A 19,441-nucleotide genomic window follows, 5' to 3' on the forward strand; every position below is an offset into this window, starting at 1 on the left:
TATTAGAAACTACAAAAAATAATTAAAAAAAATTTCAAGTCAGAATATAAAAAGAGATATTGAAGATATAAATTGTTTAAGTGACATCATCTTTCAAAGTCATTTCCAAAATACATTAACAATATGATCATTTATTTTAGTATTATTAATATTATTATTAATATCAATTTTTTTTATATATTAGTTTATATATAATTATATATAATGATAAGAAAATATACCTCTTGTTGCTGTTAAATTACCTGAAAACTTCCTTTTTATGGTTTTATGCTTTTTTGTTTGTTGTTAGCAGAGCCATGCTGTACTATTTGGGGTCCTATGCTGTAAGTTTTTGGGGCACTTAAAAATTTTTTTTGAAACTTTATTGAATTCATTTTTATTGGGTTTTATTTAAAAAAAAAGTTATACAAAGATATTATAAATGAATTTTAGTTTTGAAAATGATCGCTCACAATAAGTAATGGTAATACATACATTTGGATATAATTCTGACAAATTCCTTTCCAAAATGAATTCTAAATTCTCTACAATAGTATAATTATCTTTTAAAATATATCTTAAAACAGAAAATTTACTTTAAAATTCCACCTCTTCAACATCATCTTTTAAGTGTTTGATAGTTTTTATACAACTAGTATTGAATTCATAATATTGAATTCATAGTTTTTAGTTTTTTATTATTGAATAGCTAACCGAAAACTTGATTTAAAGTATTATATGATTTAGATTCGTTTGCAATGAATCTTTTACTATATCAGTTAATTAAAATAAGATTGTTTAAATTTATCTTTAACCATTTGAGTTAGATGGCTACACTTATCATCAATTTCAGAAACAAGCTTACATATATTAATATCATCACACCATTCAACTGGTACAATTTCTTTGTCTGTTGGTTTAATTTCTTTATTTTGTATATCACCAATACTGTCATATTTCTCATTTGCTTTATTTTTATGGTTTTTATATTTTTGATAAAGCATTTGGGTGAAAATGTAAAGGTTTGGTAACAATTGTTACTAAATTGTTGTGAACACAACAAATTCATTTGCTTTTTTTTATTGCTCTTTCCATATTGCTTGCATTGTTATATGACTTACCTCAGCAATGAGCAATTTTGATTCCTAATATTTCTTATTCCTGAATAAGGGTGTTTGCTAAAATTTCTGCGTGTATATATGACACTCTTCTTTTGAGGCGCGGGTGTTGGTGTTGGGGGTTTAAGTCCTCCTCAGGGAGATTTTTTTTATATTTCAATAATGACCTCTAAGAAATAAAACATTGTAATTATGTTTCAGATCAATAAGTATATTAATAAGTAACACATTCCATCCCTGCGGATACCAGATCCCTGCGGATATTATTACCAGATACTTTTCTTTTTTCAGTTGTTTTATAATACTAGTTTAAATATCTTATGTTGACATTGATAATAATTTATTCTTTACTAAACTGAATTGATTTTATTTGTATTCTTATCATTTCTATTATTAATATTATTAATGTTGTTATTCTTAAAATTATTGTTGTTGTGGTTTTTATTATCAGTATAAATGAAAAACACATACGTGTGTAAAAACATATGTATAGATGTGTATATATATTTATAAAGACATGCTTTTTAAATAAAATAAAAACTCATTGAATATACACAAATATTATTCACTGAGGCAACCAAAGATAAAACTCTATCCTACACATCTACACAGTTTAAATAAATAATATAATATTTAGTTGAATTTTATCTCTCAAATTAATTTTCTTTAGTTATAAAAATTTGTGTTTAATAGTAAAGGTGATAAACTTTTATAAACTTGAAAATATAAGTCTAAAAAGTATAAAATAAAGTAAAAGCTGCATAAAAAAATTTGCAATTCATAAATGAAAATTTATAAAAAAATCATGAGTATTTTTTACTTGCTTAACTGGTTTTTATTTTTAGTGCTTTAATTACCTCTTGTTCTTAAATTTGAAGTTTGAAAAACAGTGCTTAGTATCTCACACAAAGATTTTACAACTTCCACTTCAAATGAGCGTTCATCACAGCAAGTTTGAACAAACACTAAAAAAAAATTAAAACAAATAAACTAAAAACTATATACCCATGTTTAGATAATATTTCTGACATAATACTAAATTAGCCTGCTGCCAGGGGCTTCAGTACATACACCAACTATCTTATAGCCTGTTGCCACAAAGGAGCTCCGCTACTTTGACTTAGGGTTTGGCATGAGGCAGCAATCTTTTCTTTTATTATTTTCCTTTTTCTTTTTTTTTTTTCTGAAAACATTGTATGCTATAAAGGTAGGAAAAGCTAGTTACAACTTTTTATCTAAATACACTATAGTGTATATATATATATATATATATATATATATATATATATATATATATATATATATATATATATATATATATATATATTTATATATATATTTATATATATATATATTTATATATATATATTTATATATATATATATATATTTATATACATATATATATATATATATATATATATATATATATATATATATATATATATATATATATATTTACTTAGGGGTAAACAGATTCTATCTGATGACTCTTACTATTTTTTCATCTATTAGACTGGCATAGATGTATTTATAATACATTGTTTCCAGCTTAGGATGTTGAATGCTGGATCTTCTTGACTCAATGCATAGGTTTTGCTTGTGTCTCTGGTTTCATGATTAGGCAACTCATTCTATTAGCTTCTAATGAGGGTACAGCTCTAAAACTCAGATTTAAAGTCCTGAGGCCATCTGGTAGTCAGGTTTCCTGAACTCTTTGATAACTCTTGGATAGACTGATTCCATCAACAGCTGTAAAATATCAGAGTAATAACAGTGCCATGGATCCATGGATTGCACATGGATGTTGTCCCTGTTCATACTTTTGGTGTGTATTGTTGGGGCCACATTTGGTTCACCAGACCTACTTGATGTTTGTGAGACTAATTTGAGCCCAGCTGTCCCATTTTGTGATCTTAGTGTTGGTGTTTACCTTCCTTTAATTCGTAAAGACTCCAATAGTCACATGCTTGGCCAAGGCATCAACATTTGTAAGAATTCACCCATTTGTCGGGGAACAAGGTTTGAATCTAAAGATTATTCTTTTATGTGCTTTTGTTTAGCACCACTTCACTCTATTGCCTTTCTCTTTGTTTTATATTGCTCTCCTTCATATCAAGGCTGCACTCTTTTCAATGCTATTTCTGATCAAAATGACTAAACCCTTTCTCTGTACCCTTCAGCCAATATCATTATTGTTGGTGACTTTAATGTTCATCACACTGAATTTCTTGGTTCTAGTGTCAGTGAATCTGCAAGCATTAAGGCATACAACTTTTGCCTTCCTTAATCTCTAACTCAAATAGTCAACTTTTCAACTCACTTTCCAGACAATCCGAATCATTTACCTTCTTTACTCGACTTATATCCTGTTTTTGAGCCTAGTCAGTGTTTAGTTTCTCCATATTCACCCTTAGGTGCTTCTGATCTCAATTTGATCTTTCTAAAGCTATTACCTCATTCTTCTTCACAATCAGAATCCCTTTATCATGATACTTCATACAACTACCTAAAGCTGACTGGAACTTTTTTCTGTGATATTCTTTGTTATGGCCCTTGGGTTGAAATCTTTTGTCTTTCTACTGACAAATGTGCTTCTTATGTAACTTCTTGGTTTCAGACTGTCAGGGAACCATTTATTCCCTCTCGACAATTCCAAGTCAAGCCTCACTCTTCTCCATAGTTTTCCTCTCATTGTGCTGCTGCAATTTACAATAGTAATCATTATTTTCATATCTATCAGCAAAACAAATTTTACAGAAAACAGACATCTGCATACAACTGCAAGAAACCATTGTAAAAAGATTTTGTCCAATGTTAAAGCCTGCTATTCTCAGGTCACAAAACTCGCATTTCATCTCAAAAATTAGGCTCTCGTGACTTCTGGAGAATCATCAAAGGCATCTATAACAAGGGCAAGTCTGTTATTCCACTTATCTTGTATGGTTCAGATTTTATCCCCACCCAAAGACAAAGCTGAATTGTTTGCTAAGAACTTCTCATCAATATCATCTCTTGATTCCACTAGTCACATTCTACCTGATATAGCAGACAGGTTGATCCATTGTCTGAATTTCGTATCACTTCAGCTTCTGTATCTAAAGTGATTTCCTACTTAGACTCTTCTACAGCTTGTGGTCCGGTTAACATACCTGTTATAGCTTTGCAGAAGTGTTCTCTGGAGCTGTCGTCTATACTTTCAAAACTATTTACCAAGTGCTTATCAGAGTCTCTTTTTCCAGCCTGCTGGAAAGCAACATCTGTTATCCCTATTTTCAAAAATTCTGGAAAGCGATCTGATTTATCTAACTACCATCCCATTAGTCTTCTTACAATCATAAGCACCTTTCTGATCATCAACATGGATTTATGTAGATGTGGAGAGGCTATTGCTCTTGACACTTCTAAAGCCTTTGATAAAGTTTGACATGCTGGTCTAATCCATTTATTCTTGTCTTGATAAGAAGGTAACACTCTCTGATAGCTTGGATAGGGCTCTCAGTGGCTGGTGAACTTTAACTCAGATAAAACTCAATTTTTTCAGCTAATCACTATCGCAACAAGGAAGATCTTCATATATTTATAAATGGTAATGTACTCGATGAGTCATCTACCCTTTGTCTTCTATGATAAACTCTTACTTCCAATATTTCTTGTAATATCAAATCCATTGTAAAATTACCATCTACTAAGGTTGCACCTTTTTATCTTGCTTGACATTTTCTTACTCTGTATTCTTTATAAATCTAAAATCCCTCCTTACATGGAATACTGTTGCTATATCTAGGGTGGATTTTCCAATAATACCCTTTCTCTTCTAGTCAATGTGCAAAAATGCATTGTAAACATAGTTGGAACTGCTCTTGCAGCCAACTTTAATCATTGTCACTTTGTCGTAATTTTGTTTTCTTCTCTCTTTTATATAAATACTAAAATGGGTGCTGCTCTAAAGAGCTAGCATCCCTTGTGTCATCTACAAAAATTCACTCTTGTGTTACTCAACATTCAATTAAGTCTCATCCTTTTGCTGTGACTGTTCCTAAGTGCTCTAAAATTCTTATTCGCCTAGTTTTTTTTCTTAGAACACCAGCTCTTTGGAATTTGCTTCCTTTATCTTGTTTTCCTGATTCATGTAATTTGCAATTATTTAAGCCATCTGTTAATTGTTCTTTTGCTCGATAAATTTCATCTTTTCTCTTCCAATAACTTCTAACTCTAATAGTGGTTGCTTGCAGCCTTGTTGGAAGTAAAGATGTTGAAAAATATATATATATATATATATATATATATATATATATATATATATATATATATATATATATATATTGAGAATTTCAAAAAAAAAAGGCTACTATTGATTTTTAATTAACATTGCTTTTCATAACGTGTCCCAACCTTGAAATTGCCATTGAAAATTATTTATTTTTTTTATGATCAGACCACTCCATGACAGATCCAAAAATCATTTTTTGCCCCTTTTTTGTCCTTTTTTTAGATGAACTGAGGAGAATATTTCTATAATAATTATTATAATTTTTACTGTTGTTTGACAAGTAGAAAAAAATATAATTACAATGTTAAGGATAATTTATTACAATATTTGAGTATTGAAGATCAAAAAAATCAAAAATATGTGTTTTTCAAGCATTTTTGTTGTTATATTTTTCATTCCATTTAGTGAAATGATTAATATGTTAAAACAAATTTAAAACCATGTATATAATTAGTTTCTGAAAATACAAGTTGTTTTGATAACATTTTGTTTTTAAAAAAAGAGTTCTTTACATAATCAGTTTTTTGTTAATTAACCTTCTGCTCTTATATTTGTTTTATAGAATAAAATTACTTTTCTCCTCATTGTGTGATTTATTGATCAAAATCTTGTCAATAAGTGGAGTCAGACTTGGTAGAGTATCATTAAACATAAGGAAGTTCAGTGAACTAAACTTGTTTTATTTTAATGGTAAAATTTGTAAGCATTAGAGTTTAGTACAGCTTCTTTGAAATGTCACTCTGTTTTTGTACATTTTAATTAACCAGAGACGTCACTACAATATTTAGGTCTAAGTACCACATGTGCCTTTTCACAGATTTAATAACAGGTTTTGTTTGGTCAGGTATAACTTATAAATATTTTCTGTCAAAGAGGCTTGGTATTCTAAAAAATTTTAGACTATAATGGTATAACCTAAAAATATTTCATGCAAAAAGTAATAAAAAGTTAAATTAAAATTTTAAAACTTGCAAAATGTAAAAATGGCAGATATGAAACAATTACAGGAATTCCAGCCCTTATAAACCACTCAGCATAAAAAACAGCTGAAGAAAAATTTATATCTCTTATTTAATTTTTCTTAATTAAGAATAAAATCAGTCAGGCTGGAAATGCTGCCTAGAAGAACTTCACTTTCAGAAAATACATACCCTTTGCCATAAACCTAGCATGATGTACAGCCCCAAGCTTTTTTTGTCTGAACTGTTCATCACCAGACAACACCATTGTTGTCAATTCTGCTAACTCTAGATAATCAGATTTGTACCTATCTTAGATAACAATATTTAAATAAAAACAGATCGTTAAGAAATTTTTTTACAGAGTATTCAGTATGTTCAGAATTTTAATAGCTTTATACTTTTCATAGTATTATTCATTCAATAGCTTATTTATTGTTTTTGTCTTGATAACATTTTAAAAAAACAATAAATTGTTTACAATAAGGCTTTTCTAAACTGTTCCTACAGCCAGCTATCAAAAACATTTTCAGTTTTTACTTTTAACACAACAAAATTTCAATAAATTAGCTCACAACAGAATTTCAATAAATTAGAATTTTTGTCAGGTTTCTTAAATAATGGATTATTCAGACCATTTACTTTATCGCTCTGATAAATGTTCCAGCAGATATGTGGCTAACCTAACACATGCACCTTTTTTGTAACCACCATTTAAAGAAGTTATATTAAAAATGCACTCTTTCAATATATCAGAAATAAAAGATTTATCCATTACAAGAATTAAGAATTCCAAGAAACTCAGTCTGTCCACCAATCCTGATGGAAGCAACAAGTCTGTCAATTTAAGTTAATAGCTTTTTTTTATACTTGCTACATATTCATAGTCCGAATTATTTTCACTACTTATAAAAGGGCTATAAAACTGGTGTAGGCAAACATTTTTTATGTTTGTAATGTTGTTTTTGCTACAAATCTCAACTTTTTATTTACTATTTGTAATATAGTTATTTTATTAGCTTACTATATTTAAATATATTAAATATTCTTTAACAAGTTTTGATCAATAAATCACACAAAAGGAACAATCACACTATCTATCAAGCAATTATAAGAGCAATGGTCAATGAACAAAAAACTGATTATGTAAAGAACTCTTTTTTTAAAAACAAAAAAAATTATCAGAACAACTAGTATTTTCAGAAACTAATAATGTTTTGAGAAAACAATAAGGCTTTTCTAAACTGTTCCTACAGCCAGCTATATATGCCAGCCAGCTATGTATATATATATATATATATATATATATATATATATATATATATATATATATATATATATATATATATATATATATATATATATATATATATATATACATATATATATATATATATATATATATATATATATATATATATATATATATATATATATATATATATATATATATATATATATATATATATATATATATACAGTAGCGTCCAAAAGTAATTGGACAAAAACCTTTTTGGTTAGTTTTTTTCATCGAGTTGCATTTTAAACTGAAATTTTGCATAAGCATGTCAAATTATACTACAAATATGAAAAAGAAAACAAAAATCCAAATTTGGGAGTAATTACTCAAAATTTTAATAAAAGAATGAAAATGATAGGCTCAAAAGTAATTAGACAAACTAAATATGTCATTTAAAAAAAAAACTTTCTCAACAAAGGATAAATTTTCAGCATTTTTTATGAAGATTTCTGTTAAATAATATACATGTTACATAGTGTTATATTCTGTTACATAATGTATATAATCTGTGTATAATCCTAGTACTTCGTTGGAAAACCTTTTGCCGCAACAACAGCATTACTTCTACGTGGCATTGAATTAACCAAATTAATTAAATTGGTATTTCCTCCCAAGTGCTTAATCAACTCAAACAAATTATACTGATTAGATGGTTTCCGAACACTAATTTTTCCGTGTTTTGGTATATAATGCCTTGAACTCGATAGATTGGACCTACTCCATCACGGCTAAAACATGACCAAACCATGGTGGTGGTTCAGTAACCACCACCATGCTTTTCTATAGGAACTTGGCACTTAACATCATTTTAAAGACCTATTGGACATTTTGCATAAGAGCAAGAGATTTGATGTGACTGTGTAAATTCTCTATGAATTTCTTTAGCACTCTTGTGCAGATCTGCCTTTGACGATCTTACTACAACATTATCTTGGCGAAAAGTTGTTGATTTTGGGCATCCTGACTTTGTTGAAACTTGGAAGTGATTCCGTTGTTGAAAATCTTTTAATGTATAACCACTGTTGATCACGGAATGTTCTATTGAAATTTGTCCCACAGTCTTACCATTGTTAGATGCTTGTACAATCAACTTTTTTACTGCCTCGCTTAAATATTTATTATGTCCCATTGCAAATTACTGATCATTGAATGTTTTTATAAAAATCTGCCTTCAGAAAAAGAATTAAAATAGTCTAAGTTATATCAACGTTCTTAGAATTTAGTTTGTCCAATTACTTTTGAGCCAATCATTTCCATTCTTTTAGCAAAATTTTGAGTAATTACTCTTAAAAGGGAATTTTTGCTTTGTTTTTCATAATTGTAGTTTAATTTGACATGCTTATGCGAAATTTTATTTAAAAATCTTAATGAGAAAATATAACAAAAAAGGTGTTTGTCCAATTACATTTGGATGCTACTGTATATATATATATATATATATATATATATATATATATATATATATATATATATATATATATATATATATATATATATATACATATATACATACATACATACATACATACATACATACATACATACATACATACATACATACATACATACATACATACACACATACATACATACACACATACATATGTACATACATATTTACACATAGAGTTAGATTTAATTTGTAAACATCCATAAATACAAAATTTTCAGTAAAAAGCTTACCTATGTGGGGTATAAACTCATTGACTTCTTCTGAGCCAGAACTAAAATAAAGAAATAAAAATAATAATAAAATAATAAATAAATGCAAAATTAAGTAAAGTTTAAAATTATAAAAACAATATCCACAAAATGATTTTAATAATTTAATAAAATAAATTTATAAATAATCAATTTGTTTCATTGTTTCATTCCATGGTATTTCCATAATAAATTTATAAAATAAATTTACTATGAAAACACCATGGAATGTATAATCCAGTACAACCTGATTATACCGTCCAGTAAAGATCTGATTAATGCATCGTAAAACAAGATCTTATTTAATATATTACATTATCAGGCTTGGACAGGAATGGCATGCAATCAAACGCTATTGCTGACAACGCAAATTATTTTTTTTGTTGACAGGTTGTTTTGATGATTTAAGCATATAATATATGCTGCAAGCATATATTATATGGTGCATATAATATATGCTGCAAGCGTGATATGACTAATATATAACAATCATGATATTACTGATCTAAAACAAACTTGCTCAAAATTTATTTGAAGTTTTATATTCCTTATAGCAAATGAATAAAAAATTCTTGTTATTTCAAAAATTTTAACTCAGCAATAATTACTAATTTAAAACTAAATAAAATTAAATCTTTTAAAAATTTATTCCCATTATAACTTAAACATGGTAAAAGTATAGCAGGATTGTATGTTTATATTTATCTATAAAAAGTCTCTTTTAAAATTCTAAAGAAAACTTGATAACTTGATAATTTATAATATAGGAAGAGTAGTATATTTTGAAGGTATCTGTATTTTAAAGGCACATTAGTTGTGCTACCATTTTGAATTATGAATTTAAACTAAAAACTGTGAAATAGAAAATCTTAAATCCTCAGTGAAAAACTTGAATATCATTTATTCTATTCATCTACAGATTTTAATTGTTTTATAATCACATTACCTCAAATAAATGTAGTCTAAATATCCAATAGTCAACAATATACCATATTTCTATCATGCCTTGACCAGTTAAAGTACTAACACCTCCATATATTACCCACCTTTAGGTACACCATTGGTAATGTACCGTGCACTTAAAAACAAGATTTTGTTTTAATGTTACAAAAATCTCTGGATGTTTAATAAATTACAATAGAGCACCTAAAATCATAAGGTTGAAGAAATAAAAGTTACAAACTTTATCCTAAAAGAATCTTTTAAGATAAAATCTGTAACTTTTGTAAAACATCTAAATTATACATGTAAATTAAATGAAAAGTCAGATAAATTTCATAAATGAAATTCTATTCAATATATATATATATATATATATATATATATATATATATATATATATATATATATATATATATATATATATATATATATATAAACACACACACACATATATACACACCTATAAATATATGTATAATAAAATCTTAAACAATTATTTATTTTCAAAAATGGGAATGGTATATTTATATATTCTGTTATACATTATTCTTTCTAAACTTTTATAAAATACAAAAAGAAAAAAGATTAGAAAATAGTTGCTAATGTTTAGCCTGTACCTTCTTTAAAGATAGAAGTAATTATAGCAAATTTTAATTGCTCTGGAAAAATTCTTTGATAAATTGAAGCTAAAAAAACTTTAAAAAGAACATGTTTTAATATATAAAAACAATCTATAATTATGTTTTCATTAATTTTATCTGCTCCAGTTACTCTATTTTCTTTTCAAAGATTTTAAATTCTGATGTTTCAAATTCTTCAAAGGATTAATCGGAAGATTACTTATCAAAGCAGGTGCAATTATTCCTAGGTACTAAGAAATCATTAATCATTTTGATGCAATAAAACTGTGTCTTTTACATATCACTTGCATAAACATGCATGTTTGACAAAGCTAAATCTTATACTGCTAATTTAGGTGAGCAGTCTGACGTCATACTAAAATAACCTGTTGCTGGGATCTTCAGTACATACATCAACTGACAAATAGCGTGACTCGCAGCGGAGTGCTGCTACATCGACTGAGGGTTTGGCATGTGGCAGTAATCTTTTCATTCATTATTCTTTATTTTTTTCTTCTTTTTCTAAAAAAGCCGTATGGATTAAGATATATATATATATATATATGTATATATATATATATATTGATTTAGAAAATGAGCTTTACAATTCTTAAGGATGACAAAATGGATTTATAGTTACAAGAGGTAAAGTTTGAGCTCTTTAACAGAAAAAAAGTGACTAATGCTAATTTAAATCATTACCTGGATAGTGTAACAGGTTTATGAAACTCTTTAACACTTCAACAGAGAACAAAAAGTGCACAGAAACTTCCCAATGTTTTAATCAATCAATAATTTATTTCTGAATTAAGATTTTACATTCAAGGATGTTTACAAATAGTAAATTTACTAATATAAAGTAAACACCTGCTAATTTTAATAATATCTAATTCAAATAAATATAATGCTAATTTTCACAATATGTAATAAAAATAATAATTTTTATAACATAAAAATAACAGTGTTAATAATATTACTAATAATAATAACAATAATAACAATAATAATAATAACAACAATATTAATATTAGTAATAATAGTTAAAAGTAGTTAATGTAAATATTTATAAAAATAACAATAAGCAATGACAACAAAATATATATTAGAAATTAAAAAAAACAAAAAAAAACAATACTAAAGACAACAAAAATTGATTATAGAAATTATAAATATTAACTATATTTTTTTAATAAAAAGTAGAATAAACTGTTTTTAAAGTTGGGAATGAATTGAGAGCTTTTAGTTCATAAGGAAGGTTGTTCCAAGTTTTAATGCTTTGATATTTTATAGATTTATGCCCATATTTATGAGAGCGGTGTTTAGAGACAGATATGTTTAAATTATTATTGGAACGAAGGTGATAACAAGTGTTAGCACTTTTGGAAAAGAAATTGATAAAAGTTAAAGGTAGGTTATTGTGTTGGTGGTTCCAGACAAATTGGCAGTTTAAAAATTGAATATAGTCACATAGTTTTAATACTTCAGAAGTTAGGTAGAGCACGTTAGAATTAAATTTAATATTCTGAAAATAAATAATTTTTAAAGCCTTGTTTTGGAGGTGAGATAACCTAATAAGAGCTTGTTGAGGGGCTGCCCCCATACTCGGCATGCATATCTAAGATGTGAGCCAAAAATAGCATGGTATATGTTCAAAAGTGTCTTAAGATTAACATAATGGCGAAATTTGGCCAACATACCATTAGATCTACTTAGTTTCATTGCTAAGTCTTTATGGTGGGATAAAAAGGAAAGATTTGAATCAATTTTTATACCAAGATATTTAATTGAGTTAACAGGTTCAATTTTTTTACCACTTAATTTAAAGTTCATATGTTTATAGATTTTTGTTTTATTTTATTTAAAGATAATAAGTTCAGTTTTATTAGAGTTTAGAAAAAGTTTGTTGGAGTGAAGCCACTGAACTAGATTGGCAAGATCATGATTAATGTGTTTGTTAATTTTTTTAAAGGATTTATTAATTAGCATTAGATTAGTATCATCAGCAAAGTGGTTAACAGTAGCAAACTTAATGAACGTATGAAGATCATTAATATAAAGAAGGAAAAGCAGTGGTCCCAATACTGAACCCTGTGGAACACCATTAGAACATTTTACAAGGGTAGATTTTGAGTGATTATTAGAAACAAATTGTGTTCTTTAGTTTAAATGTAGTAAACCATTTAAGGGGTACGCCTCTGATCCCATAATATTCTAGTTTTTTTAACAAAATTAAATGATCTACTGTATCAAACGCTTTCTGTAAATCGACAAATACACCACAGGCAAAATATTTATCATCGATTGCTTTTCTAATCAGTTCAGTCATTTCAATGAGAGCATGAATTGTGGAGTGAAGACCAGAAGACTAAATGTTATCATTTCAAATGTTATCATTTTTTTAGAAGACCAAATGTTATCATTTCATCATTGAAGATTAATGACATAAGCATGATAATTCCATGCGTATGTCATTAATCTGCAGGAAAAAGATGGGTATGATCTTTGCAAATTGAAAATATGGATGAGACCCCAATGATATTTGGTTTGCCAAGAAATCGAACTGTGGACACAGTTGGTATAAAAACTATTATGATTAAAACAACTAAATGTTGTCTTTCTTTATTGTAATCAGAGGTGAAACAAATTATTCTTTTAGCAAGATTATAAGAAATGTTCTTTTTTGATGTTTTTTTTTAACTTAAGTTCACTTCTAACAAGAGTGCAAGCAACCACTATAAAGTTAGGAGTTACTAGAAAACAATGAATAGAGTTAAAGAGCAAGAAAACAATTGACAGAAAACTCAAAAATTTGTAGGTTGTATGAGGAAAACATGAAGAATATGAGTTCCAAAGTAATAAAAAAGAATAAAAGTTTTTAGAGCATGCAGAGCAGGTACAGATACAGATGTGAATTTAATGATTGAAAAGTCAAGCAAGAATGAATTTTGGTTGATGAAACTAAATGCGGTAGTGGTGTAGTGGTAGAACGCTTGCTTCATAAGCAAGAGGTTCCAAGTTTGATTTCCACCATGTCCCTGGTAGTACCGTGCTCAACTTGTTTCTCTGCGCAGCAGCCTTTTTCGTCAGCATTGCAATTGTTGTTTTCAGTAAATCAGGGTTGTCCAACCTTTTTGCAGTCAGGGCCATTATTTTATTTTGATAACAACATGAGGGCCACAAATTAAAAAAAATTATTCAAACTTCTAATTAAAAACAACTAATTCAATTTCAATATTGTCAAAAAAAAAAAGGGAAACTTGGCATAGTTTACTTTTACACAAAAGCTCAAGAAATAAGTATTCTTAGGATAAGATTTAGGTTTTAGGATTAGTTGTTTTTCGGAATAAATTTTCTTAGAAGTTGAATGAATATTATTTTATTTAAACAGTATGAGTAAACAGACATGTTAACATGTTAAACAGTATAAAATCTGCTGTTTGCAATATTTTTACTCGTATGTCATACAGACACGTTTACAATAGTTGCAATAAAATAATTTCTGCAACATTGAGAAGTGATTTTTTTCTCTGCAACACTAACACTGAGACACAATTTTGCCGCTATAACAATAACACTGAGAAATGATTTTGTCTCTATAACACTAACACTAAGACTAAGACTAAGTGTACTTGACTCAATTATTCTTTTATCAGAAACTATTTGTCAAATGAAAAGACCACTTATAATTGAACTTTACATATAAACCAACTTAATGCTATCATGAATTTATCTCTTACTTTCAACTCTTACCTTGAACCATCTTGATTGGAGTGTGAAACTGTACTTGGCTTTAACATTTCTGCAGTTTTTAATAAGCTAAACATAAAAAAAATTACTATGAATCTTTATGATAAGATAATAAAGAAAAAATTTTAAAAATAATCTTAATACCAATACTATCTATAGCAGTATCAAAATATTATAATTATCATAATAACATAATTATCATAACTGCATAACAATATAACTACCATATATTATACTACATTAATATAATTATCATATATTATAATATTTAAAATAACAGAAGAAAATTATACATATAAAAAACTCATATAATAAAATTAAAAATTTAAAAATTAACCTTCAGCAAATGTCTTTTTAAAAAGTTATAATAATGGCAATTATAATAACACAACTGTTTATAATATGATATATACTGCCATAAAAAAAACTGTGTATAACAAAAAATATAACATATACTGCCATTAAAAAAATGTGAATGACATAATATGATATACAGTCATATAAAAAATGTGTATATTAAAAAATACATAATTGATTTTTGATTGTACAACAACATTATGAGTTACAATAAACTGAGTAATAGTATTATGCCAGGGTTTGGCTATATATGGTATTATATCATGGCTATATATGGTGTTATGTCATTGCTATATATGGTGTTATGACATGGTTATATATGGCAATGTCATGGTTATATACAGTATTACATCATGGCTATATATGGTATTATGTGGTTCGTCCCTGATATATATCAGGGACGAACCCAGAGCTGTTTTAGTACTGCTGGAGCAGTATGGGCGCCCAAAAATTATTTCTATTTTTTAATTCTTATTTTGCTTTTTTATAGAAAAAACAGAAAAAAGATTTTCAGTTTTAAATGCAGTAGTATATAAATAATTTTCAGTTTATTTTAGCTATATCAGGACAATAAAATGAATTAAAAAGAAATTGCTTTTTTATGTAATTACATGACATAACTGTTCTTCGATTACAAACTGAACGTTAGTTTTTAAAAAATGAATGTTGTTACTAAACTTAATTTTAAAAACTTGTTGCAAAATTTTATAACAATGGAATGTTTAATGAATGAATAAAAATTTGCTTTCTCGAAAGATAGAATGATTTTAAAAATCCATTCAGAGTAAAGTCAACTTTTGTTTTTTGGCAATTAAGAGCAATCTGTTATAACTGTTGATAATATTAATACCTATATGTCTTAATACCTATCGCGCAAATTTAATGTTTGAATGAATGAACTTTTGATCTTTAGGTTGCTATTTTAGTTTAGATGAGAAAAACGAAAAAGGAAACGTAATTTTTTTAGAAAGTTTTGTTTCTTTTCCACTTTCTTTTAGACTTTTATAATAATAAAAATAACGATTACAATAACTTAATAAAAGTTTTATTAAGATCTGTTTAAAATAACTCATAGTACATACAATTAATTTATTAAACATAATTTTTTAATTATACTTAATGATTAAAAAAATATATTTTTTGAAATATAATATGCTTTTTAATAAACAAAATATATGACATTTTAAAAATTATGTTTACCGTAATTATCTCTTCTTTAATTATCTTTAATTTAAAAGGTGCCTTAAAATCACTTTAAAAACTATTAACCTTCAGTAAAAGTTAAATGAACAGATTTGCTAATATTTAAATTTTAAAATTAAAACAATAGTAAATACGTTTATTAAACGTCTATGATTTTTATTCGAATAGTTTATGAAATACGTTTATTAAATGCTTATGTTTTTTATTTGAATATAAGACATAAAACTATTTTGTTAATTTTACAAATATTACGCGATTTAATATTATGTAATATTTTTTAAAACATTAATAACTACTAAAATTAAATTTACTAAAATATCGTTAATAAATGTTTAAAATACTTTAAATAATTTTCAATAAATCTTTACTAATAGTGTGGTATTTGCAATAAAAGCGTTTATTGAAGACTTATGTAAAATAGCTTTCTTATCATATCTAAAGTAAAATCGTCCACTGGTAAATTCATGTGTTCAAAAAAATGCCTTTAAATCACCTCCTTATCTGAGGATAAAACTAAACAAGATAGACACAAATGATTAAAATGATGATTGAAAAAATGATGATTAAAAATCATTGTCACGGCACCATGATGGGAAAAGGAGGAGGAGGGGGGCTCAAAAGCATCCCTTTCCTCCTCCCTTCCCTCAATGTTGCCGAAAAAAAGCAGTATCCCCAAATAAACTCTGGGTTTTTATTTTAACTTTAATATTTAACTTTATTCTTAAAAAAAATTAGCTCATTTTTATCACAATTGTATTTTCGGTTTTCTTTGTTAAAGCTTTTTTTTTTACTCAAAATTAAATACTAAACAAATGTGTTCCAAAGCTGTATCAAGAACTTGCACAAAATGTAAGTTAAACTTAGTTAATGTATATAATGTTATATTATACATTATATTATACATATAATGTTAAAACATTATATGTATAATATAATGTTTTAACTAGTTCATTAATTTTAAAAAATTTTATTACAAACTTTATTACAAATCATATCAAATATTTAATACATTAAATTTACTTAAATTAAATCAAGAAAAAATTACTTAGATAAAAGTTAAAATTAATATACAGTATTGGCTAGATCATATACAATAGATCACTTCTTGAATTAGCTCTACTTTGAACTCCAAATTTAAAAGATATTAACATTTTAGAAAAAGTGCAATGACACTAAACTAATTACTTATCAAAATAACCACAACTTTACTCTCAATCAAAATAACCACAACTTTTCAAAATTCTTAAAATAATTAAAAAAATTATAAAAACTAGTTTAAAAAATATTTTAACTTACTAATTGGCCTTTATTTAAAAATCTTAATACCAGAAATACAAGAAATTTAAAAATTCAGATCCAACAGGGAGATTTTTAGAAACGGAGTTAGACATAACAGATTAAAAAAATTGTAGATAATAAAATCAATAATTCAAAAATATTTTGAATGATAAAATTAAAATTCACAATTGAACAAAATTAAATAAATATTATACATTGTTATAATCAACAAAAATATTATAAAAATTTATTACCAATATAAATATAATAATATAAATAATATATACACTGCCGCTCACGGAAGTTAGGACAAAAAATATTTTTTCAAAAGAACAATATTAAAATGTAATTACGTTATAAAATTATTTACTTATATTAGTAAAATTTATGTTTATATAAATCAAGTTAAATAAAATTTGTATCAAAAAAATTCTAAATTAAGTTATTTTAATGTAAATATATTAAAATAACTAACATTTAAAATAACATAAATTGTACTCACAAGTAAAAGTCTTATCATTTTAAATAAATAAACAGAGAACGCAGAAACATATTAAAGGTCACGTATGAACCTGTATTTTACATTATCAACTCAAATCTTTTAAGTTCGTCATTTAACAAGTATTTCTGTATTGTACTGTGTTTTTGCAGATACTTTGTGTATTTTGTGTTAATGTTTTAAAAATTTCAAGTGCAGAAGTTCAAAGGTAAAATTAAAAATTATTTTTTTAGTATAAATTAAAAATATTGAAAAAAATATGCCTAAAGGTAAGCCAATAAGTGTTGAAAAAAGGACAGCATTACTCACTTTGCTTCAAGAAGGCTATACAGTTAGAAAAATAGCTGAAAAATTAAATCTGAGTAAATCAACAGTTAGCTATACGATTCGTCGATATTGAGAATCTGGAAGTTTGAAAGACAGAAATCGTCCAGGTCCTTCTCGTATAACAACAAAAACTGATGACCGACGTATAAAAATCATTAGTAAGCGTAATCGAATGTTAACTGCCTAATAACAGCTATTTTCAACTGTGATTGAGAAAAAAAAGTTTCTGTCAGTACAATCAAACGAAGATTGCAAAAAGCTAATTTGCATGGTCGTGTTGCTATCCGAAAACCATATCTACGAAAATTTAATCGACAGAAGAGATTCCATTGGGCACAGCTCCACAAAAATTGGACAATGGATGAATGGAAACAAGTACTCTGGACCGATGAGTCAAAATTTGAAGTTTTCGGAAATAAGCGAAGAGTTTATGTTAGAATATCTGCTGAAAAAAAATGCTAACTCAATGTCTGGTTCCAACAGTAAAACATGGTGAAGGCTCTGTGATAGTTTGGGGTTGTTTCTCTCTGGATGGATATTTGCATAAAATCGATGGTATAATGAGAGCAGAACATTATAGAGATATCTTGGAAACAAGTGCAATCCCTTCAGGACTTCGATTAATTGGAGATAATTTTATTCTGATGCATGATAAAGACCCTAAACATACTGCATTATTATGTAGAAATTATTTAGAATCAAAAAAAGCTGAAAATGTATTACGTGTAATGACCTGGCCTTCCCAAAGCCCAGACCTCAACCCCATTGAGTTACTATGGGATAAACTGGATAGAAAAATTAGAACTGTATGTCCAACATCAAAATCTCATTTATGGAACATTATAGAACAGGAATGGAATAATATTCAAAAAGAAACAATTAGAAAATTAATTGAAAGAATGCCGAGAATAGTTAAAGCAGTTTTTAAATCAAAGGGTGGTTTTTTTGACAAAAAAAAAATTTAATTATTATAATGGTTTTTGTACATTTTTATTACATAAAACTGACTAATAATATATTTTACATTGAAAATGTATAAAAAATATAATTTTTATTAATATAAATTTAAAATTCTATAACGTAATTATATATTAATTTTGCTTTTTCGAAAAAATCTCCACTGTCCTAACTTCCGTGAG

The 19,441-nt window shown here is 26.6% G+C and overlaps 2 protein-coding genes across 2 annotated transcripts in view; both read right to left on the bottom strand.

Annotated features, from left to right (window-relative positions):
• LOC101238393 (eukaryotic translation initiation factor 4E type 2) overlaps positions 1-19,441 on the bottom strand; it is a 145,719-nt gene that overhangs the window by 82,213 nt on the left and 44,065 nt on the right. The window lies entirely within an intron of this gene.
• The window catches only part of LOC101235873 (nonsense-mediated mRNA decay factor SMG9), a 54,151-nt gene that overhangs the window by 13,497 nt on the left and 21,213 nt on the right, over positions 1-19,441 (bottom strand). Inside the window, exons 11-13 of the mRNA XM_065788083.1 lie at positions 14,642-14,707; positions 9,312-9,352; positions 1,955-2,062 (exon numbers count right to left, since the gene is read on the bottom strand). Coding sequence (XP_065644155.1) covers positions 1,955-2,062; positions 9,312-9,352; positions 14,642-14,707 — 215 coding nt within the window. The remainder of the gene's footprint in view (positions 1-1,954; positions 2,063-9,311; positions 9,353-14,641; positions 14,708-19,441) is intronic.

This window comes from Hydra vulgaris, chromosome 01, assembly GCF_038396675.1.
Source record: "Hydra vulgaris chromosome 01, alternate assembly HydraT2T_AEP".
Classification (NCBI taxonomy): Eukaryota; Metazoa; Cnidaria; class Hydrozoa; order Anthoathecata; family Hydridae; genus Hydra; species Hydra vulgaris.